The 24,879-nt window shown below is 38.7% G+C and overlaps 1 protein-coding gene across 1 annotated transcript in view; it reads left to right on the top strand.

The window, feature by feature from the left end:
- Positions 1–24,879, top strand: part of TMCC3 (transmembrane and coiled-coil domain family 3) — a 47,402-nt gene that overhangs the window by 17,955 nt on the left and 4,568 nt on the right. Inside the window, exon 2 of the mRNA XM_080353566.1 lies at positions 23,566–24,464. Coding sequence (XP_080209692.1) covers positions 23,566–24,464 — 899 coding nt within the window. The remainder of the gene's footprint in view (positions 1–23,565; positions 24,465–24,879) is intronic.

Below are 24,879 nucleotides of genomic sequence, written 5' to 3' on the forward strand. Positions count from 1 at the left end.
GGATCTGGGAAGCTATTGCTGTAGGAAGCAAGTCTGGAGTCCTCATGATACTGTCTTTCATTAATTTTGCCCAACTAATGCTTCTGCTGGATTGCGGGGAGATTATACAGCGTACTGTACCTGTCACCTCTCTGTCAATTTGTATGTATCCAAGGGAATACAGCAATCATGCCATGCAGCTGCTCAGGCTGAGCAAAGGCTCAGATCTCTTAAGAAGTAGTGGATAATATTGCATTATGGAACACTTTCCAAAATTCTGTTAGGGGTAGAGAACTGTCAGGTCTCCTGTCTCATGCTTTTCCACACAGAGAAATATATACATGCTTGTATTTCAGTTCAAATGAAGTTATTATGTTAAACTGCTTAGCTAACAATGCAATCCATTTAGTGATGGGTAAGCCTTAATTTTGCTTAACAGTGTTGGACTAGAATACATATTCAGTGTAGCCCTCTGCCTTAGCTGGTGGTCCTGAGACCCTCCAGGTGTATTGGAAAAAGTTATATGATGAGCAGTGTGGTGCTGGAGTTTGTAGCCTGGTTAATTTAAGCCATCCACAAATTACTGCTTAAAGAATAGCAATGCTATGTTAACACGTAGATGTTCTTGCCCATAGTGCTTGCCAGTTCAAGCATAAAGTCACAGCATAACAGAAGATTAATGTTCCAGGGACATCCAATCTATTATTAAAAAATGGATTGGCTAGACTTAGTGTGCATATGTGGTTTCTAGCAGTGATTTAGAGATGCTTCTTGGAAAATTCACCCAACTTGTCATAGTAATTGCTGTTCATCTGTCAATTGTCAGATGCAAGACAATTGGGTTGCTGTTGTCTTTAAAGCAGTTACTGGTATTTGCTTTTGAGCTGTAAAACTGCAGACAGCTTGCTTAATATACAGGCCGTGCTCAGGTATGTGGTTTCCTATTTAGCTTGTTTAGTAACCTTAGAAGCAGATGCCTGTATGCTGGTTCTGAACACAGTCTGGTGCTGCTATCTTTGGGTTGACCGTCAGTTTGCGTGTAAGCAGCCCTGCAAAAGGGTTCTCTGTCTTTCTGTGAAAACAAGTTCTTAATAATCTGTGGTCTCCTCTGCATTGTGTTGCTAACAATAATGACACCCTTAAGAAGGAGCAGGGAGTTAATATACAATCAAGTTAGCCATCTGATGCCTCACTAGCACTTATTCAGCTGCCAATCAAGTGTAACATGTGCCCTCTGATAGTGTCTGACTACCATGGAGCTCTCCCACAAAGGGGAGTTTTATACTCTGACTTGAATGAAGTTTCCATATCAGCAGGGTAGAGATAAATTGACAAAAGTGTGTTCATAGTGAAAGTTCTATTAATGATCAGCCCTAAATGCTTGGGCAAAGGTGCTCTAGCATCGTAAGTGTGTCATGTTGGAGTATAGAAAGAGCAAATGAGCCTGCCAGAGAGAGAGCTCTGTAGGAACATTGGAAAGGCAAGTTTTATTTCAACACAACATCCCAGCCAACTCTTGTGCTCTTAGCAGCAAATATGTGGCCAAATAAAACACTGTGAAGAAAGGTAGATGTCTTCAAAATGAGATGGTGTGCCTTTGGGAAGGCAAAACACGTCAAGTGAAGAAGCAGATATTGACAGCAGAACATTTTAATCTGTGTGGTGGTTGGTGTTACTCAAAGTGCTTCCTTCCACAATTGATGCGCACAGTTAATCTTGTATCCACTGCATTTTGATGTGACTGTTTCCTATTACACCATTGCTCTCTTCATTGAGCACACATGCCATAGGAAGTGTTTGTGTTGATACATATAGAATGTGCCACTGAAATTTTAGAATTGGTTCCTTTTTTTTCTTTCTGGCCATTTCCATGATTACATTTGTTATTGGAAACTAAAATCTTAGGTTTTAGTTTTGAACAGTTGTTGGTCTTGTTTGTTTGTTTTTTCCATCTATGTTCACAGAAGGCTAGTGTTAACTAAATTTGGACACATGCTTCATGTGGCAGGGGATAAATGGAAAATTCTTGTCAATCTGAATTTTGAATTCTTCCTCTAAGAACACAGCATGCTCATTGCTGTCCAGTGGTTGTTTTTTTTTGACACGCTTGATTCTGTTTGACAGCGTTTCGTTGTCTTCAGGTGCATAGGGTAGTGATGTTCCTGAAATTTTTTTGAGAATCTGGATTCATCCATGCTTGTGATCACAAAAAGCAATTGATGTTACTCAAATATTTGAAATGCCTTTCTGCACTACTTAGCTGCCACATAGTGTGGAAGAATGGTTTTTACTGAAGTAGCTCTGGTTGCTGCTTCTGAAACTCTGGATCTGGGTGTCTTGGTAGAGTCCTAGGAATTTTCAGTATGTTTCATTCCTGTGCATGACATTAATATTTCACTTTCATGGCCACTGAAGCAAGAAAATCATGACCTTCATAAAAAATTAGCAAATGTTGCTTTTTGGGGAGTGGACTGTTGCATAGTATCTTACCAAGTGTTAAGTGTTTAACAGCTTGTCTACACTTACTGTGCTTTCATTAAAGAAATAAAATCTGGTTTTTTAGTATGTATTGGGCTTTGCTGCATACAAAGCTCGACATTGCAGGTAAGTTTTTAGCTCTGGTTCAACTTTTGCTTGCCAAACTGTAGACATCCATGTTAAGGGAGACAGAGCACTGGAACAGGCTGCCCAGAGAGGTTGTGGAGTCTCCTTCTCTTAGACATTCAAGACCTTCCTGTGTGACCTGCTCCAGGTGAACCTGGTTTAGCAAGTGGATTGGACTAGATGATCTCCAGAGGTTCCTTGAAACCCCAGCCATTCTGTGATTCTGTGAAGATGCATAATCTGAAAATTGAGGCATCAGCCGATAGAGGTGTTTTGTTTGGTTAGTTTTGGTGGTGGTCTTTGTGTGTGTGTGTTTGGGTTTTTTTTTCACAATTTTCCTATCACCTTTTCTCATACTTGACATATAGAGCACGATTGTCTAATAAAATGTTCCAAAGGTTGTAAGCTCTTCGGTGCAGGTACTTACTGTCCTCTGACTAGTTGATGAAAATCTCTTTCATGGGTATATTTAATAGGAAAAAAATAAAACCAGTAGAGTTTTAAAATAACATGGAGTATTCAGGCACAACAGTTAAAATTGTTGTAACCAACACCTTGGGGTTCTTAAGTGGGGAAATATGCACAGAGGAGCCTGAACAGTGGCAGGCTGTCTTGTCTTGATTTCAAGCTGGAGTGCAATCACCTCTCATCAGTGGTGAATTATTTAGATATATAAGCCAATTCCAGCCTGTCATGGTTTTAGAGGTAACTGGATGGCATTGCTTGTGTTATGCATTTAATGAAGAGGTAAGAACACTGTAGGGAAATTGGGTTCTGCCTGCAGTTCGTTTAAGCACTCTGCCTTGCATACCATACAATTTTTCAAGCTATTCCTGTAATTTTAAGTAGTGATGGATGCATTTTTTTGTAAGCTCCATTCAGGTCATGTCTGGTGGGGAACATTAAAGCACAATTTGCTCTTTTAAAGGGAGAGATGTGTGGCTCAAACCCTGGTGATAGTAATGTGGGGGGGGAAAAAAGGTCCAAAATACAGTTTTACAGGAATAGGATAAAAATTAGACTCAACGTATTTCATAGAAATAGTGCAGTATGGGTAAGCTGCTGCTGAACTAAGGAAAGAAGTCTGTTGGACATCTTGTGCATTCCCCACCATCTTGTTTGAGCTGCTTGGAAGCTCATGTTTCTGAGGCGCGGAATCTGATCAAGGCCTCTGCACCTCCTGGGGCAGGTTGGCCCCCGCACTTTAGGGGCTCAGAGCAACAAGCATCACAAGAGGAAGCCTGAGAACACAAAGCAACATGCTAGTGGGCCTTCTTTCACTGACAGTGTGTTTCTTTAGAACATGTCTGTGGTATGAGGACAGTTTTTTCCCCTTGCTGGGGTGTGTCCTCACCATCCTACTGTCTTTTATAACCCCTTCATAAATCTTGGGGTCCAGTGGCCAGAGCTCTTCAGGAGAGGCAGAGGGATGCTATTTTCTTAGCTGTCAGTTTGGTGATTGGGGTGTCTTCCTTGAAGCTTCCTTGAACTTGTCTTAAGCTGAAGAAAGCCTAGAACCCAACTGTTTCTTCTTTCATTAACAATCTTGACAGGCAAGCAAGCCTACAGGTAATTTCTTTCCTCATGCCCATTGCTGGTGGCATATATGACTAAACATGTCATTCATCTTTGATGGAGTATTCCTTCCCCATTCATTTCTGCAGTAAAGTCATGATACATTTTGCATCTGAACTGATTCCCCTGGCAACAGATTATGATATCAGTGCCTTTGTTAGTGGACTACTATGAAGTCACTGCAAAGAAATTCCTGGAGAATGAGGGAATAAACTCTTCAGGAAAATGGATTTTAAAGCATGTGAAATAACAAGAAAAAGAATTCAGGAAATGACTGGCTAAGAGCATCTGACTTGCAACAGTGACATTTGCCTTAGTACAAAGTCTTCAGACTACCTACGTTAGTTCTCTTGAAGATTGTTTAGAATCATGGCTCTGGTTCATTCAGCTAAAATTGCTTTTGAAATATTACTTACCATCCTCCCAATCTCAGTTGTTTGAGTGGTGCAAAAGAGAGACAAAAAGATGTTGGCAATTCTTTTCATTATGCAGGTGCCACAGAGCTTTAAGTTATTCTTTCAATTGCTGTAAGCTTAAAAAAGAAACCTCACGAGTAGATTATGGCCAATAGTAACTCAGCACTTAAGCTTTCACTAATGGCCTGGGTTTGTTTGGGTTTTGTTTGTATTGGTTTTAAATATAGGAGCCCTTTCATACTTATTTTTGTATTTCTGAGAAGTGAAGGCGCATACAGAAGAGACTAGAGAGAAAAAAGCTTCTTTCATGCACTGGCAGGCTGGTGGGGAAGCCTCATGGTTTATAGAGCTGCTCGTTCTGCATTCACATTGTTTCTTATTTCTGCAGCTGCATTGTGTTGCTGCTGTTAACTTATTGTTAACTCCTAGAATTAAAGCTACTATTGCTTTCCTTGTACAAGTATGTATGCTAAAGAGTATCTGTGCATTTGATAAGGCATCTTTTGAGAGACTGAGAATGACCTACTGGAAAGATTGTGCTTGGATTGTGAGATTATTTTCTCCAAATTTCCTAATGAGAGTGGATACTGATATGATTTACAGGACGTTGTATGACAAATTGTATGCTTCTGTTGTAGATGTTATAAAGCTAGATCTGAGCTTCTAGACTCCTTGGCTCAGAGATTAGCAAAATCTAAATTGAGTCAGGAAATTTTGTGGAGTGGGTAGATCCTGCAGAAGTTCTGGGTGAGGGGAAGTTACCTACATATTGCAGGATATATAGGTAGAAAAGTGAGAGGGAATCAGTGACAGAAGGAACTGAGAACCAGAGAGTTCACAAAAAATAATATAAAGGAAGGGTAGAAAGTGGTAAGGTGAAAAGCCTGAGCTCATGTGAGGCTTCTGCTCATGCAAACTCTGCTCAAACAGAACTCATGAATTTGTGCTCAACCAGTAAGCTGTGATTTGAAGCAAAGTCTTTATATGTGGCACCCTCCCATCCTCCAGGATGAAGCAGAATGGGTCCTGTTATGTCCTATCTGAGCTTAATACTTAAAAAAAATTTCAGGCCTTCCTGTTTCACCCAAAATAGTGACTGGTTCAGCTTCCACCTGCCAAAGTGGCTACCATCATCATTCACGGATGCCAACCATACTATGGATGAGAAAAAGTGAAGACATTAAGAGCCCAGGTTATGATTTGCAGGTAGCAAAATCGCTATGTACAAGGTGCCAGATGCCTGTGGTATCAGACTGAGGATGAAATTTCACCTGAGGTGGCTACAGGAGCTATGTGGAATCTAAATGTAAGCACAGATCAAGTGTCAATGGTTGTCAAAGACACACTTTGTTTACTTTTGGCCTAACAGAAGTCCCTGAATGTTTCAACAATGAAAGCAGTTGTGACACTTGATCTGCTGTGGGCAGGAGATCACAAAATCTTCATCTTATGAACACATGCCGAGCAGGTTCAGGAGGCAACACTAACCAAAAGGGAAATAAATAGATCATGTTTTAATACTTAGAACTTGTGGCTGGTTTGAAAGAACAATGTGATGATTAGTATTTCTTTTCATCCCTGGTTCATCTTGCCCACCAGTGTGTCTGTGTGCTTTGGGAGAGAGGCAAATTCCAATGGCACAGATCACTAAGTACATTTGGCATGGCTTTCTCAGTGCAAACTTTGAGATACAGTTTGTCACTGGTGCTTCTCTTGCAACTGGTGGAGATTTTCTAGGATTTGCCTTTTTACAGGTCAGAAGTACCACTCTTATAATTCTGGTAGGTTATGCCAGAGACAGATACCTAGAACTACCAGCTATGACTTTTAGCTTCTACTCTTAAAAATGAGAACTCTTCAGACGGTGTTCACAAAGGCATAATACCCCAACTCTGATCATTTTACTCTCAAAATATTTAGACCTTGCCAGACTCGCTTGCTGTAAGGGATATTGGCAGGCTGCCGAGTCTCTAGTCATTTTATGGACATTCGCATTTATCAGCCTCTTACATGACCATCTGATAGTATGTCTACTGAATCTGTTAGATTTTCTTTTAGTTGCACTGTGAGATTTTATCTGACGGTAAGCTTATCTTGTAGTTGCGTCTTAGCTTTCTAGGCTATAACAAATTTTCTTTGGTTGGTTTAAAACTTACATAGTGCTTAAACCATTGTTGCTGCATGTAATGAAACTACATACTTCCTGGAGCAATGCTCTTTCCAGGAGGTATTTTCAGGAAGAGTCCTTTTGTTTCCCTACAGATAATAGTAAAACTGTAAGGAAACGTGTGATTAGTTCTCACAGAAGTCTCAACCCTAATGCATTAGGTAATCGAATATCACAATATTGTGATACTTTAAACATAGGAGGAACTTTTCATATCTGTTACCTCATGTGACCCAGAAGCCATCTAGAGAACTTGAAAAGCTGCGTCAAAATGGTATTAATTTTTTATTATGCCATGTCAAAAGTGTCTTAAGTTATTTACATTCTAACTTCCAGCCCTAGCTCTGCACGCTAAACGAGAATGTGTGCACAGAATTGTGCATGAATCTTTTAAATCCTGTATTGTGAAGTCTATATCAGAAGCTAAACATCACCTACATCAAACTAAGAGGGGTGAAACAACTTTTCAATAAAAAGCTAAATAATGAAAAATAGTTGTTTTTACCGGTCTATTTATACTACTTTAAATGTGCTAAAGAGTTTCTACCTGGCTATACTACACTATAGAGGTCCCAGTATCTGTGACTAAGAGAACCTGAAAGTGTTTGAACGTGTAGCTGCTTTTATTTTGGTGAATCATTGGCTTTCAGCTAGCAGACAGTCCTAACAGGCTTTTTCAGTAATTTTTACTGAATTATAGCTTTCAGGCTATATGACTGTTGTCTAAATATTGTTAAATTACACAGGGGAATATAATGCCTGGTGTATTTATTTCTGTACTGACCTTTATTTTTATAACACTCTTGTTAAAGCAGTAAATGAACAAGAAACGTTGTCAAAAGCAAGGGAAAAGCCTACAGACCAAATGGGATGAATAATTAACTACATCAGTTTATTCCATAAAATTAAAATGATGCAATGTTGCCTGATTAATAACAGAATTGTATGTAGAGACAGACCTTTAAAATGTTTAGTTGGAGAGCAGATCAATTAAAGAAGTGACTTGTCATTTGCTCTTTTGTTTGGTGAGGTCAGAGTTCCTTGCGCTCATGTTTTGTTCCTGTTGCCTGGAAGGTTTTAGCCTGTGCAGATCACTGAAACTGTGTTATTAAAGTTTCCCAAAGCATTTAGTGAATGTTTGAAAATCTATAAGCTTCCTCCTTAGCTCATGTACAACATAAGCCATAAGTGTGTAACTCCTGCGTACAGAAGGTGAGGCCTCCAACCTGCTCCTTCCACTCACCGTACATGCCAAGAACTAGAGAGCATAAGCTGAAGTAGCTTCCATTGCAGTTTACACTATGATTTCTTGAACAACCCTCTATTTCTCTGAATTTAAAGGTGTGTCAGCAAAAGCTTCTTGACACAGCAGCAAATACAAGTTGTTCTGGAAAGGGAGTCTCTAACATAACCTCTATGCATGTGGCTTCTGAATTTTTGGATTTGGCCAACCTGGACGTATGTTGTGGAGTTTTCACTGAGGCAAAAGGTAAAAGCATTCCTTAGGAATAATGGAATTGAAGTTGAGGCAAGACAAACTTCATGGATGAGCAAAGAGCAGTAGTTGAAAGGTGGGACTTGCTCGAGAAACCGTTGGCAGCAACGGTTTGTGAAAGAGCTATGGTGTGATTTTTGCATTACTCGAACTTGTCAAGTAACTGAGTACAGAAAATGAGAGTATTTGTCAGTCTGTTTGTTTAGGAAGAGTATTTGGAAAATATTTTTTTCAACATGTCATACAGTTTAGAGTATTAACGCACTGTGCAGAAGTTGTAGTTAGGCTAGCACTATTGGCTAATCTGACAGGAGGCATATTTTTGAGGGTTTGGTAGTGGATACAGAGCTTCATCTGCCTGTTGAGAATAATAAATGTCTGATTTATAGATGGTAGTTTATGCAGGTTAAATTACTCTAAGGACATGACTGAATGAGAGATAAAAGGAAAAGATACTTAGACGATTTTCTACTGCCTTGATCTTTTAAAACAAGTACTGTGTGTTGGGTTTTGTGTTGCTTTCCCACTTTCAATGCTTTGAGGTCTCCGGTGTCGAATGTTGGGCTGTTTACTCCGGGATCGTGTGGCCAAGCAGAGCTCCCTGCTCAGGTACAGAGCCCTGGCTCAGCACCGTGCCAGGAACCGCTTGGGCTCCAAGGACAGCGTGACTCCCGTCTGCTTCCTTTCCCACTGAGCTCCGCTTTGTTCCTTTTCTCTGTGCTGTTGCTATGACTGAATATGGTAATATGTTTATAAATCTTTTACACCAGAGGTAACCATGTGATAAAGCACATCCTTTTAGACTGTCTGAATAGAAACTTAAGGGGAGGGGGGGAATCTATTTAGAAAGTTCAAAGGAGAGGGAGGCAAGCAGGCAAGCTAGGAGTGGAATATTGATTGCAGCTTAATTTCTAATCAAATCATATTGGTGAATAGCCTGCTAATATCTCCACAAGTCTAAAAATAGAAAAATCTAATTGGAGGTTAATACGTAGGAACTAGCATTAAAAGAGAATTGGCAACTAGCATTTATGTCTACGTGCTTTTGAGAAATCCTTTGTTTAGCTTGAACGTAAGCCGAACACTGTTGATAATTTTTTTTAAATGCTCAGAATTGACATTCCAAGCTGCCTTAAAAAGACCATCAGGCTTATTGCAGTGTTTTATGGCATAATAAAATAATACGGGGAAGGTAGGTAGGGAAGCACGTGACTCAAGTTCCATATCCTGCTTTAAATGGTTCTGTTGTGCTGTAACAGCCAAAGAATGTGGGGAACAAAATTAGGTGAGTTGGGCAGCCTGTTGCTTCGTACAGAAATATGATGCGTGCAACTGTCTGTCTATGGCAGTGGCTTGAGAGAGGCTCTCCCAGTTTTCTATGGTTAGATAAGGGAAGTAGTGACTTTCAATAAGCTGAAAAATAACTCTTAAAAACACTCTGAAGTATCTTCTATTGTTTTAATACACTGGGCAGAGAAGTGTGACTCAGTTCCTGGAAGGTGTAAGTCATGGATGGCCAGTGTGTGTATGACAATTTGACGAAGCAGAAAAGCAAGAGCATGTGCTCTTGTTTCAGAAGTACATAATTATTATTGCTATGCTGGTCTAGCTAACACAGGTTATGGCTATATAAGAATGTGAAATATCCATTTCCTTCTTGAAGTTTTTGTTAGATATAGAATGAATAACTCCTATTGCCATTCCTGCTTAGATGATATAGGTGGCTTTTATGTTTCTTCAGAGCATGTGAAGCTTACCAGCAGTGCTGGAAGAGATTCTCAATGTAAAACACAGCTCTACACTGAAGTCTAAATTGAGCCTTTTGTTTTTATCATATGTATTTATACCAGTTGACTTACCCATCACTGTGGATTTAATAGAAGACACTACTGGAGTTATAGCAAAATCTATTCTCATTTTAGATTGTGTTTTATTAGTTAAGCAATATTATCAGTTGTTTTTTCAAGTATCCGGTCCAACTGAAATGCATGGATTGCATAAAATCATGCACTTTGAATGCTGCAGTATCCAAAATAAAACACTTGTCATTTGTGTGGTGTAATATAAATCATTAGTAGTATTTCAAAAAGACAGATTTTTCTGGGATAGTCTTGATGTTCTATAGCTCTTTTTGTAAGACTCTTAAGAAACCTAATGCATAGATAGGCAATTTTTGTAAATCTTGTTAAATATTGTACCAGGTAAAATATGGCCCAGATAAAAAGCATGATTACACTCATTTCAGATGAAAAGATGAGGTTTCAAATATTAGATGAGCAAAAGCAAGAAGATTAGAGGAAAGATGTAACTCAAAATAAAATATACAAACTTAGACTGTTAATAAACACATAACTGTTAGTGTAGATATTATTTCTGTAGCATGTTATACATGTTCTTACTTATGTAAAGTTGACTGTACTACAGTATTCTAATTACAATATTAAAGTTTCTTCTTCAAAAAAAATCTCAGTTTGATTAGGTTTTCATTGATGTGAATTGATAAGGTTTGCCTTCTTTGTCTTTATCTGGCCATATATAAACATCTTGGTAAAGTAAACTTCTCTGGACTTTAATTATGTTTCAACAAATATTATTTGAAGAATAATTTTATCATTACCTGAGAGACGTTATCCCAGAACAACTAAACATTCCAAGTATTGCCCTATTCAATTAAATAAATAATCCCTCTGACACCATCACTTGCCCTGAAGGGCTGGGATGAAACACCAAAAACATCCTTAATGATGCTGAGATCCTAATTAAATTGTGACTCTAAAAACATTGAAAAGGCCTTGATCCTGTCTGTCCTCCTAGATAGAGTTTTAACAAAAAATTTAAAAAACCTCAAAGTCCTTGAATGTGAAGGACGGGGCCTATAGCACTTACCCAAAGGCAAGAAAAGGCAGTCAAAGCAATACAGGCTGCAAAGCTGTCATGGCTTGTCGTTTTCTTATGTGACTCTTGCTGTTGCTGTTGCATCATTGGTGTTGCCTTTTTAGCCCTGCTTGTCTCCTATGATCGTTCTTGAGTAGATCTGTGCCACACTGACCACAGTTTTGTGTAAACATATTAATATAGCAAAGAAGTTGCGTAAAATTGGTCTGTAATATTAACCCACTCAATTATGATATCTGAGATAAAGGGGTTTAATTTCACCGTATTAAACACCTGTTAGATTAGCAACGTGGCTTTAGCAGATTAAGACAGACCAACTTGAACACAGTTGTTTTTACTGTATCTATTCCGTTCTCTGCAGTTCCATGTGCTGTACAACTGTGCAGTTTCTGAGCTTTTTCCAGCAATCTATTCAACAAAGTCACTACTGTTTCTTGCCTGTGATTCTCATCTCACAGTCCTGCCTTTGAGAATGGTTTTTGTGTTGGATGATAGAAAGAAAGGAGCTGGTTTGATATTTATATTTGTTTGATATTTAATTTAGTTTATGAGCACTGAATTTGTGCCTAGCTGTTGTGCATAATATACATTCTCCTGTGTATTTATATTACATGAAGAGGTGTTCCCCAAATGTGCTCTATATTTGGAGTGGAAGGCAGTGAGCTTTGTAAAGAGCCTTTAGTATCTGGAGGAGTTCATTCTGCAGGAGTTCATTCCACCCTTGACATTTTAATTCTGGCCAAACAGCGATTGCTGTATTTTCAGTTTGCAAACATTGCTGGGAGGAAAAGTCTGCTTTCATTTGCCAGTACTACCCTGGCAATACATAAGTTACTACTCAAGATTCTTCAAAATGACATCAGAGGTTTTGTACAGTACTCTCAAAAGTTTGTGAATCCCCATTAAAGGCAGTTGTTTGAAAAACAGTTTCGTTCTTTACCCCTAAAACTTAGAATAATAGTGATTTGACACTTCTGTTGCAAGTAATACAGTGACATAAGTATAATTTAACCTAGTTTATCTTCCAAAATTGTCTGAATTGCTATCTCAAAGTAATTCACTTTAATAAATCTCACTAATTGGGGAAATATGTTCTCAGGATAGGGATATTTTTAAGACTAGATAATAATTTTACTTTAGGGTTTTGTTCCTCTCTAATTTAATGAATCTCCTTGATTTTCTTCTCAGTTAGGCAAGCCTTCTGCTTGGTTTTTAATTAATTGATGTTATCTCATTGACTTGTGGAATTTCTGTACGGTAGTTTCTTTTATGGGCTGAGATATCTTCTATAATGTGCATTAGTATTTGAAGTGTATGGTGTATACAAAAATTTGAAAGAAAAAGGAAAAACAAGACTATGGAGATGACGTATCACTAAGTACAAATGGTGAATTATTTTACCTCAATAAAATTGATATAACAGTCTCAGCTGAACTTGGTTCAGAGAGAAAAGACTGATAGGAAAGTTGTTTGTATTATTTTAGAAAACAATCCCCCAACCTCTCATGACTCCTTCCAGTATGAACTCATAAACATTTTAAAAGATTGTGTGAGAAACTATTTAAAATCATGTGCTACAGACGGTGTTTTAATGTACAGTGATTCCTTCAAGACGCTTCACCTAAGAGTTTAATTTACATTTTTTGTAGGCTTCTAAAAGGACTGTATTCTTTTGCAACTAACAAATAGGCAGTTGGCGCACACTCAAAACGTTTTTCTGGAGAGGACACAAAATATGAGCTGAAGTCATTCACTCTGCTGTGTTGCTGTTATGTGCACATGGAGCCTCTTTAAAAGGAGGATTCTGGGAGACGTGCTCATCTTCAAAATGTGTGCTATTCCTGTCTAATTTTTTCTGGAAAAGTTATCTTCTCCCCTTTTCCCTGCCCCCCAATTCATATTTAGTTGTAACTATTTGAATTGATTGTGAGGTTGTGAACTTAAAATACTGTGCCAAGAGCAGGCTTGCCAGAAGGCGCACATCAGCTGAAACATTGCATTATTTTTTTTTAATGTATATGAGATTTTCTGTGGACTAGTACTTGCTTGTAATAATAATTTGATGCCTATTTTAAAATATTTATAAAAGCATATTTTAATACTGTACATTTATATAAATAAGAAGATAATAAACATACAGATAATACTTGAAGACATTTCCTCCAGAGAAAGGAGAACTATTATTGTTGCTCTCAAGAAGATTTGATTCATTCTGTTAATAAATTGAAAGCATTGCCTGTGACCTAGTTTAGTAGTATAGTCAAAGCAGCAGAAAACCTTGTTCATTATAATTTTACTTTTTAAACCAATGCTATTTATATTAACTTGAGGGTCAATGTTTCATTTTCTTCCAGGAGAAAGATGCACAAAGAATACGGAGCAAGAGTTTCTTGGTGGTTCTTTTGCCTAATGCTGTATATTGCCCCTTAAGTGAAAAGAAAAGAAAATATTTTTGCAATTTTAAGAAGAAAAGTAAATAAGAGAATGCTTTAAATTTCTGTTGTTGGGGTCTTCAGGAGGTAGAGGCTTCAATCCATTGCATCTGCAGGGCATTTTGGCGCTTACCACGCTGCAATTGTTTTCTTCAGAGTTCACTCAGAGCAGTGTTAATCAGTTATGTATAGTAGCTTAAAATACCATTATTGCAGCATTAACGAATAACCTGTATAATAATGCACCTGTGTGGTTCCAGTTTTAGTTGTCCTTATCTTGCATAATGAAATACAATTTTGTTAATAAAAAAAATCTAGAACTTTTTTTTCCCAATAGGGCAAAAGCAGGCTTTAAAATAAAATCTTTCATCTCTCTTTTCTGGGCTTGTCTTCTTTGTTCTTTTTTTTTTTTTACCTTCAATATATGTAGATCATGAAGTATGGCCAAAGCTCTTGATTTTTGGTGGTTCAGTCTCCCTGCAGTTCTCCTCCTTGGGGTTTATTTTAGATATTGGCTACAAATACGAGCCTTGGATATCAGGTGTGAGACAAAAATAATATATGTGTAATTTGGCAAATAGTGAAAGTTTGCTTGTGTATTGAAGTAACTAAGCTTTACAAAATGAAGTTACCTTGTTAAGAGATGTACTAGGTATCATGGAGGGGTAAATATAATGCTCTTCAAAGTGGAGATCCTTTCCTGAAGAGCAGCCTGAAGTATAAGGGCAGGGGTAGGGAGGAGTGGGGAAGGAGCGACCTTGTGTCCAGTACACATCCAAGTTCCAACAGGTCGGTTTGTTTGCTGCTGGAACCTGGAAGGAGAAGCTTCCAGGTGTTGAACTTAACAAACAAGCAAAGCTTAGAGCCCCTCATGTCTAAAAGTTAGGGAGATGGGAGAAATGTCAGGTATATGTGAAGTCTTCTTAAAGAGGGATCAAAGCCACGGCTGTAGGCCTTCCAGTAGTTCCCATAAAAGTGAAAAATGACATTTCAGCTGTGTAACAGCCTGTGGTTGTTAGTCACGTAATGTAATGAAGCAGACCTTATCTTTTGATTAGGCTTTCGTATCAAAAAATGAACTCAAAGTCCTGTGCATAGGCAGAACTGCTGATAGAACAGAAATGTGTTTTCAAAATTTTAATTTATCAGCCTAGTGTGGAGAGAAGCAGAGAAAAAAGGCAGAAGCAAGCAGGCTGCTTTGAATAAGTGACTCAGTTCATGTACAGGACAAGATGTGATTGTTTACATGCTCAGGATGTGCTGCCGCAACATTAACGCAAATGAAGAGATCTTATGCGTGATGGAGCTATTGTTCTCGTTTAACATAAAATAAACAAAAAGACCCACATCTCGGGTCTTTTGCCCGCGATGGCCCTTCTATCGATTTAGAGTGTTTTTTTCTCTCTGAGTGATAGTACTTCCAAAATCCCTGCTACCATAAAGTCTAAATGTTCCTGATACAAAATAGATTTTATATAAGTGCTGAAATCAAAAAGCAGTAAATAGTAATGCATTAGACTTTCTAAAATCAGTTTGGGGTTGTGGGTTTGGTTTTTGTATTTCTATAAATCACATATTTAAAATTTCCTTTAAATTGTCAGCATTTTGGGGAAAGGAGGACTTGGTTGATTGTTGACTCTTAAGTTAGATGTGCAAGTTATTTCTCTGTAGCTGAGGGCAAGAAACTTCATAATATTCCTTGGAAGTCTCTTATGTTTGTGCAGTTCCAGGAGCTTGGATTTCAGGAAACGCTTAGACAATCTGAATAACAATGAACTTAAGAGTCGACTGTGAAACAGAATGAACCAGATGGAGGGAGCAGGCGACCTGTTTTAGCCTTGTCAGCATGGAATAGATAATTTGTGATGTGAAGGTAGCCAAGGGAGTGCTACCAAGGAAAGCACACTCTAAATCACAAGTGGTGGAAAATCAGAAACACATGCTGTGACTGTGAGAAGTGGTTAGTCATGATGGGGATTTGGCTGGCTTTTCCTCAAATTCTCATTCATAGAAAATGATTTAATAATTGAAAACGTATAGCAGGTGGCTTTTCAGAGTATTTCACAGTATTCTGGAAAATTTCATTCTTGCCACCTATTTGGATATATTTAGAAGAAGAAAGCTTATTACTGAATAGGAGGGGAAGAAAAACCATAGAAGCTGGAGCAGGGAGGGAGGGAAAGCACTTATTAGAAACACCAGAAGTGAGTTGAACAATTAGTCTAGAAGAAGAGATACAGAATGTCTTGCATCACTCTTCAAAAATGTGTCGCCCCCGCACTGATTCAGGGTGGATGTGTTTTGAAGGATTTGCATCAGGTGAAAGGCGCTCTCCTTCGGTAGGAGTGCAGGCTTCTCAAAAGCACCTCTCCGTTTGCCACCCATGTAGCACCTGAGGCTCCCAAGTATTTCCTTATATTGCTATGGAAACCTGCGACAGAAGAAATATACACATAAAAGTCGCATTTATTTTTATTTGAGAAGTTAGGAGAGAGTATTTTAATGGCTCCTCCTTAATTATTGGCACTTATCTGAAGAGTGGGACTGATCTAAAGCAACATAGTTAACTGTAGGGTGTGAAGCCTACCTCTTGCCTGCTTAAGATCCTTAAACATAGTAAATCTGAGTATGTGTACATCGCTGTGTTGTTTTCCCTGTAACTGTGATTTGTTTTGTTTTGTTTTTACGTGACTGTCTGTTGAAGTTTGCAGTGTCTAGGCACAAAAGTTGTTTGTCTTGGAACTGTTTTGCTCATGTCATTTTTATGCTGTGGAGCAACCTGGAAACAGGACTGAGAGCAAGTCGTGACACGGGAGACTTTCCAGTGGAGATCATTGGGTTTTGAAGGAGCTGGTGTCAGCAATGAAGCAGAAAACTGCCTCTTCCCCTCATTGTTCTCCCATTGTTGGTTTAATCTCAAATAGTACCATATCTAAAGATTTATTTACACACAAGCAGTGACCTAGCTAATTTGGCCCTAGTTCAGTCCTTTAACCAGCAATTAGATAAAAGGTTATTTCTGGGATACTTCTAGATTGAACTGGGCATGTCCATAGGATTTGAGGCAAAACAACATTGGTGTGAACTTGACTGCCTGAGTTGCAGGTTATACATGGCTATTTTGCATTGACCAAATTATAATATACCGAGGGAGTAAAAGCTGTCCTTCTATCAACACTAAACTTATGTTTCTATGCCTTCTTTGACATTGCTTTCTGCAGAGTTAAAGCATTTTGAACTTTTTTTGCTTAAACTAAAATTACATTTCCATCCTTATCGAAGTGCCTGTGCTTACAGTCTCAGCTCTGTGGTGCTAATATAAAGAATTAAGATGGAGGGAAAGACAGGTGATCAAACTGACCCTGAGAAGGAGTGGGTTCTGTATCTGAGGTCTTGCCCAGTATGCTTAGTTGCTTAGTCTCTATCTGAGGTCTTGCTGAAGTTGCATAGTACAGCAACTGAATTTTTATAATTACCAGACTATGTTGGCATAATGGGGAACATTTTCAAAAGTATCCAAGCTCTACAGGTCAGTTCACCTCTGTGTTATGCCTTACTCGTGAAATGGCCTTGAAGCTCCCCAGCCTTTAAATATTGAAGTGCAGATACTTGCCAAGAGGTATCTGGGATTATCTTTGACTACCAACTGGAATAAACCCCTGATGTATGTTAGTGAGGTGTCTTACAGCTTTAATGTTTGTCTTTTTGATAGGTGATAGATAAGCTGCTGATGGTAAAAGGACAACCTTCTTTGTTATTTGACCCCATCAGCATTTGCTGGGTGGTCTCAGACAATCAGTTGCCCCGGATCTCTGATTTCCCTGATAAAAAGTATTTTAGAAGCAGGTTTTGCCATCTCCCTCCATTCCTATACTCTCAACCCTATACATGATTATTAGTATGATGTTCTGAGTGTAGGTACTTCTAGATATTGCTGTTAAGTAGCTCTAAAAAAACATGAGCAGAAGGTGTTTTGCTGCAACGTACTGTACAGGAGTTTTGGGGGCTGATTTTATATAATTTAAAACCTTTTATGATAATTAAGCATGGTTTTAAACCTTCCATTAAGGATTCTTCTCCTGTGGGTTTTAGAAGGAGCAGTCAATATGAAAGAGATGGTAAAACTCTCTCCCTAAACAGAGTCTGCTTTGGAATATCCTGAAAAAGTAACATAACCTCCTCTGCACGCTTCTTTACCCATTGGAACCCCTGTGCCACTGGTATATGTATACTTCTTGAAAAAAAAGATAATTACTCCTGATTATTTTTGTTGCTATTGCTAAACCCTAAAAGCTTTAGAGTTGCCTTAATTCTATCTTGTATGTTTCTTATGGGATTCTTCTTCTAAGTGCTAATCAGATACCCCTCTAAAAGTCTTGCAAGATAGACTTAAATTGTCATCATAAGCTTTTGTTTAGCTTGCACAGCTATGACTGGTGATGGTAATGATGCTGTTTGCTGAAAGAAAAACAAAAACAAACAACTACCTTTAAACTGGGTTTATTTGAACAAGCAGATCACTTTGTGTCCTCATGATTTGCTTCTGTTAGTGAGGCAACCCAAAGATGTGTGCTTTCTGGAGCCTGATGCGTATATGCAGTGACTCTCTCTTGCAAATGCTTTTTCTCTGTGCTTCTTTCAGCCACTTCTTAAAAGAGTATAAAAGAGATTGATGAAATAGCAGAATTCAGTTTGACACCTAAACATAGGTGGCTGAGCTCTCTCACTTGCCAGTGAAGAGCTATTGACACACTCAGTGGAACGGAGGAAGTGATTCATCTGAGCAGCCACGAGATGTGTGCTCGAGGGTGGGCTGCATGCTCCCTTTGCTCTATTCACTACGGGTATCTTTTTCCCAAATGGTTCTCACCCAGGATCTTTGGAGAAGAAATAACTTTTTAATGTCTGATTTGCATTTTGCAACCAGAGGATGTAATGGCCAATCTACATAGGCTGTTAAGCATGATGTTCTCACCTATTCAACAGTTCAATGCTTCGGACTTCTGAGCCTTTAGGATGCGCTATGTTTTGTGAGGTTTCACTGTAGCCACAGGGTCTAGATTTATCAGAAGTCAAGGTAGTTGATTTCTGCTGGCAAACCAGTGCTTGTCTGCAGGAGAAATGGGACTGTCACACACCCAGCGATACCTTTGGGAGAGAATCCTTGCCCCGCCTTGGAAACTCTGGCCTTCAAATTTTTTGTAAATAAAAAAGCGATTTATCACAGAATCTTAGGGATTGGAAGGGACCTTGAGAGATCACCTAGCCCAATCTTCCTCCTGGAGCAGGAACACCTAGATGAGGTTACACAGGAAGGTGTCCAGGCTGGTTTTGAACGTCTCCAAAGGAGATTCCACAACCTCCCTGGGCAGCCTGTTCCAGTGCTCTGGCACCCTCACTGAGAAGAAATTTCTTCTCATATTTAAGTGGAACCTCCTGTGTTACAGTTTGCACCCATTGCCCCTTGTCCTACCGTTGGTTGTCACTGAGAAGAGCCTGGCTCCATCCTTGTGACACTCACCCTTTATATATTTGTAAACATTAATAAGGTCACCCCTCAGTCTCCTCCAAGCTAAAGAGCCCCAGCTCCCTCAGCCTTTCCTCATAAGGGAGATGCCCCACTCTCTTAATCATCTTTGTGACTCTTTATAAATATGTGCTTCTTTATAAATGACAGGTTGCCTTTCACCCAGTCCTCCCTTTACCATTTAAAATGGCAAGTATACCTGCCAGTTCATGCCTAGTGAAAGGTTCCTAGTAGTGTGACTGTGGTCATTGTACCGAGCAGTTGTTCTGCCATCCCTTTTGAAAATCTGGACTTTGGCTTGGAATGGTCTGCATGAACAGCCTGACCATGCAACCAAGGATCTGCTTGGCTCCTTGGAAAAAAGGGGAGTTGGGGCAGAATAAAGTTGCTTTATCTCTGAGATTTACCTATCTGGTCATCAGTAGTGTCCGGCTCTGATGCAGGCAAGAAGCCTGAATTGCTGCACTCCTAAATCACTGTTTTTAAAAGCTAGTCTGTAATCAGTAAAAACATTACAATTAGTTCTCAACTGGAATGTAGCAAAGTGTATATGTGAAATGCTCCATAAAATGCAGTGGTTTCTCCAAGTCGCAGATTTCTTTCAAGCTAACATCAGCTATGGCTATACCAGTAATCATGTGTAAATTGTTTTTTTGCGGTTTTTCTTAGAAGCCAGATCCTGGACATGTCTCTGGTATTTCCTCAGACCCTGGGCTGGTGCATTGCATTCCTTCTGTTACCACTTGTCTTGGGATTGTTTCGACTTTATCTCTTGCTCATCATCTCATCTATTGCTAATCCCCAGCTTCCTATTAATTGTTATCATGATAGGAGAGATGAATAATGATTTTGTTCTGTTTTCTTTAATTGCTCTTCACTTCCAAAAGTGTGGCTGGTCTCAGGTAAATTATTTTGGCTATTGGGGCCACTACTGTGTGTTTGTTTTGTTTTGGCAACCATAATGAAAATCTTAGAAAAACAAATCAATCTCTCAACAACTTCTTTATTATTAACAGCTTGGTGCCCTTGTCAGGCGCTGGTGACCAGAGAGTCACAGAAGGCATGGGTGGCATTCATCATTTCCTCCCATAGCACAGCTGGAAGAGCACTTCTCTACTTGGAGGGAGGTGTGCGCTCAGCCTCCTGTGTGGGGGAGGATTCCAGCCCACATCACAGGAAAGCGATAGGCCACTTGTATAGACACATGGGTCCTCCAGTGTCTGCTTGCTTCTGATTTACAACAAAACAACAGTCCCTAAAAACAAACCCTCTCCCCTGCAAACCCACACAAACCTGATCGACCAACCAAAAAAAACCACCACCAACAACAAAAAAGCCAACAAAACCAAACACAAACAAAAAACCCTGCTCCACGAACAAAAAAGTATATTATGTCAAGAGAATATTTAAGAGCCTCTGTTGCTTGGCCCAACTTTATGTCATGATGGCAAAAGGACAACTACCGTTTTGGCCAAATACAATCAGAGAAATTTATTGGATATGAATATTCTGTACCCTTGGTGAGCTCTGAATCCAGTAAACTAAAAAACTACTTCTAGTGGTGTTTTGGGAATTTAGACACAGTTCTTTCCTAAACTTTACTGAATTTAAACTGACCCTATGGTTAGTTTTACTCATTTCGGAAGTAGATTTGCCACATGCTAATTGATTTCCTCAACTCCAAAAGCAATGCAACTTTCAGCAGATGTATTCCCTCGACACTATTATTCTTTTGATCTCTGCTGATGCTGTGACCTTGAAGTTTCAGGAAGGCAGGGGGTACATGATGATGATAGACCTTGCTGACCGCTTGAGATTCTAGTAAGGGAAAGGACATAAGGGAGAAGGGATCTGGTTTGGGCTTATATCCAATTATTACAATATATTTTTAGACTATTTTGTACTAAGGAAGTAAACACTTAATGCTGTGTAAAGGTTAGAGATAGACCCACCCATTCTTGGAATTATGTACAGCTTGTCCTTAGTGACATCAGTGATGGATCTGTCTTGTGTATATATGCAATTCAGTGATTTATTACAGTATAATTTTGTGCCAAAGCTTATTCAAAAATGTCTTAGGTTGTTTCAGGAAACTGTTGTTTTATACTGAGCTTTTTATCTTTACTGAGTTTATCCAGACCCAGTAAATCCATTTAAGGAAATATTTGGAATATGGAGTGCAGACCTAGTGCGTAAGCTTTTCAGCTCTTTGCCTCAATTGCTTTTCTTTGCTGTATGAGCCTTTGAAAATATACAAGTATCCTAGGTCAAGCTGTTTTTGCTTATATTAAATGCATATTTTAGCTATGAGTGTTACCACTTTAAAAAGTGATCTTTTAAAGCTTTTTTTTATTATTAGTTATATTTCTAAGACTTGTCCAGCTAAAAAAAAAAAGTCAATAAAAATTTGAGTGAGTTTGTGATTGTTGTTATTCTTTAAATTAGGCATCACCCCGAATATAGAATGCCATCTGTGTGTGTCATATCTGTGCAAATGCTAAAATGAGATCTTGTCAATAAAGTCAATTTTCTGTGAAGCACATATGACTGATGATACTAGGTATATTGATAAAAATTACTTGTACCTCTTTTTAATAATTAAGCATATGGCTCAGTATCTGGTATTTTTCACAAACTGGTAAAGTGCAGAGCTATTAGGCCACAGCACTGGTTTAATCCTTGGAACAGAGTCTGAGTCTTAAAGGTCACCATTAACCAATATTCTTCGGAAAATCTTGTCAACTCCAGAACTCTTCAGTTTGCATTTTTCAAGTGTCAGTACAATAGAAAAAGAAAAAGGAAAATAAAAAGTACTGTAATCCTCAGTAATTTAAGAATATAAGGTCAGAGTAGAGATGATCTTGTCTCTGATATGGTCAGGTGCAGATCCAATTTTATGGCTGTATTATTCCCTCTGTGTTTGTAACCCATCATGATAGACACCAGCTGAGAACAGTTCTCCTGATCCAACTGTGCATCATGCCTGTCACTAACACGAGGACACCATGGCTGGTTCCTGAGCCTGGATTTTGAGGGCAATACAGGAATGCTGGAGAGACTTTCCAGGAGGGCCACCAAAACTGTACAAGAATAGGGAAACAAACCTTATAGCAATACTTAATTATGGTTTTGGTTGTTTAATCAAGAAAAAGATTGACAACTGGGCATGTATGTGTGCATAGGTCTTGCTGCAAGTTCTTCAGTATCACAGACAGTAATAAATACTGTAGTCGGAAGTCAAACTATTAACATAGTATCTCAGGCATTTTGAAGCAATGAGTAGTCAAAGCATTTCACAAATGCATCTTGAAAAGATTATTTAATACAGCTTCTGCCTTGTCTCTGCAATGGTCTTGCCTGATAATTGTATTATTCCCTCTGAAGCTAAAGCTCTGAAAACCCATTATGGCTAGAGCATTTGTTAAGCAGTCTCTACAGATATGATGTTGTGGCACCTTTAATGAAATGTACTTTCTTTGTCACAGAGGCCAATACAAGATGATAATAGGGATGAAGCTATTTTGATTAGATCATTCTTGTCTCATGCCTCCTCCATGGCTTTGACTTTATATGAGGAAATACTTTTTATGTTTGTGTCAGATTATCTTTTCTTTCTGTTGCGGAAGATGAATAATCTGTTTTGTTTGTGTTGTGACCAAGTTGCCTGATTGTTTTTGTTACACTTCCTGAGAGCATTGTTAAGGTGTACAGAGCCTATGCTTGAGCTAATGTGGTTTTCTTTCCCGAGTTTCTGACTGTAAGTCACACTCAGTGAATTTCTATTAAAACAAACTTAGCCATAGCAGGTAAAGCTGTTGAGCATCTTCATGAAGCATAGGAAGTCAAATCTGGGCCAATTCTTTCTCTATGCTCTCTGCACTAAAAACTAGCAGCCGCTTCCTGCTCAAACGTGCAGTAAATTTCCAAGAATGTTCAGCTAGTTGTGCAAACACTTTGAATTGTGTGATGAATTTGAATGGGAGGAGCATGTATCAAAAAGGGAATTTAACCTGGTAAAATATACTGAATTGTGTAACACTGCTGTAGAGGGGAAAATCTGTTCACATCTCTATCAGTGTTTGACCATTTCTAAGAGAAAGATGGATCAGTTATGAACTCTTTAAAAATCTTAATAATAAAAAATATATTTAGGAGCCTTTCCTAACTAGGTGTTGTTCTGATTTTGTGAACTACTGTAAATTATTCTGAAAAACTATAGACTATATACTATATAATTTTCACTCTAATTCATCTTGCTGCTTTTCTAATAGGGACAGACAGTTCCTTGGGCTGCTTATCAACCTAGGGAAGTTGAGAAAAATGCTTCTCAGTTTCAAAGAAAAGTTAGTTCTATTTTGCTACTATAAGCTGCTTTATATTGTGTACTTGTCATAATTACATGTGGAAAAGGAAATGGAAGGTTGAATTTTAATAAGTAAAATTCAAATTCTGTTTATCTCTTTTTTTTCTCTCAGGTGGAAAGACATGACATGAATACCTTGAGTTTGCCGCTTAACATTCGCCGTGGAGGCTCTGACACCAACCTGAACTTCGATGTACCAGATGGGGTCCTAGAGTTTCACAAAGTCAAACTCAGTGCAGATAGCTTGAAACAGAAAATCCTCAAGGTTACAGAACAAATCAAAGTTGAACAAACAGCTAGAGATGGAAACGTGGCTGAGTATTTGAAACTGGTAAACAGTGCAGACAAGCAACAGGCTGGGCGCATTAAACAAGTATTTGAGAAAAAGAACCAGAAATCTGCCCACTCCATTGCGCAGCTGCAGAAGAAATTGGAACAGTATCACAAAAAGCTCAAGGATATTGAACAAAATGGATCTTCCAAAACTGCTAAGGATGCCTCCAAAGATAACTTGAAGGATATTCAGCACGGAAAGTCCCGTACCTCTGGGCATGCAACAGAGAGCAGCAAGTCGGGTGTGCCCGGTGTATCTTTGACACCACCCGTCTTTGTTTTCAGCAAGTCTAGAGAGTTTGCAAACCTGATCCGAAACAAATTTGGTAGTGCAGACAACATTGCTCATCTCAAAAATACCTTGGATGAATTTCGGCCAGAAACGAGTTCTAGAACATATGGAGGCAGTGCCACCATTGTTGCCAAACCAAAATATGTTAGTGATGATGAATGCTCAAGCGGGACCTCTGGGTCAGCAGACAGTAATGGGAATGCTTCCTTTGGTCCTGCTGTGGCAGGTACCCTGGACAGCCAAGGAAAGCTTTCCATGATTTTGGAGGAACTGAGGGAAATCAAGGAGACACAGTCCCAACTGGCTGATGATATTGAGAATTTGAAAACACAGTTTAAAAGAGACTATGGCTTTATTTCTCAGATGTTACAAGAGGAACGATATAGGTACTTTTGAAACTGTTTTCTTGAAATTACTTTTGAATGGGTATAGAAGCTGTTTGGAAAGTGTAAATGTGGGTGTGTGCTTGTGTGTGTAATATTTCAGAAACAAGAAAAAAAATATTCCAGTCAGTATCTGGTACCAAAATATTCCACTCTTTCCAATAACTGAAAATACGTGTAGAACATTAATATTTCCTGTCAAATGATGTGGTAGTTCTTTGCCTTTTGTTGAAGGCTTGTCAGAAAATTCTCTCATTTGACATATTGTGTGATGTGAATACTCCGTATAGGAGATGCCAGTTGTTTTGTAACTGGTGGAAGGATTCTGATCTATTGCGACTTCAAAATACTAACCAATCTATGGTGCAGCAGAGCTGACATACAGCTGATAAATAGACCTTTCAGTCCTCAGTACCTT

The sequence above is a fragment of the Nesoenas mayeri genome (assembly GCF_963082525.1).
Source record: "Nesoenas mayeri genome assembly, chromosome: 1".
Lineage (NCBI taxonomy): Eukaryota > Metazoa > Chordata > Aves > Columbiformes > Columbidae > Nesoenas > Nesoenas mayeri.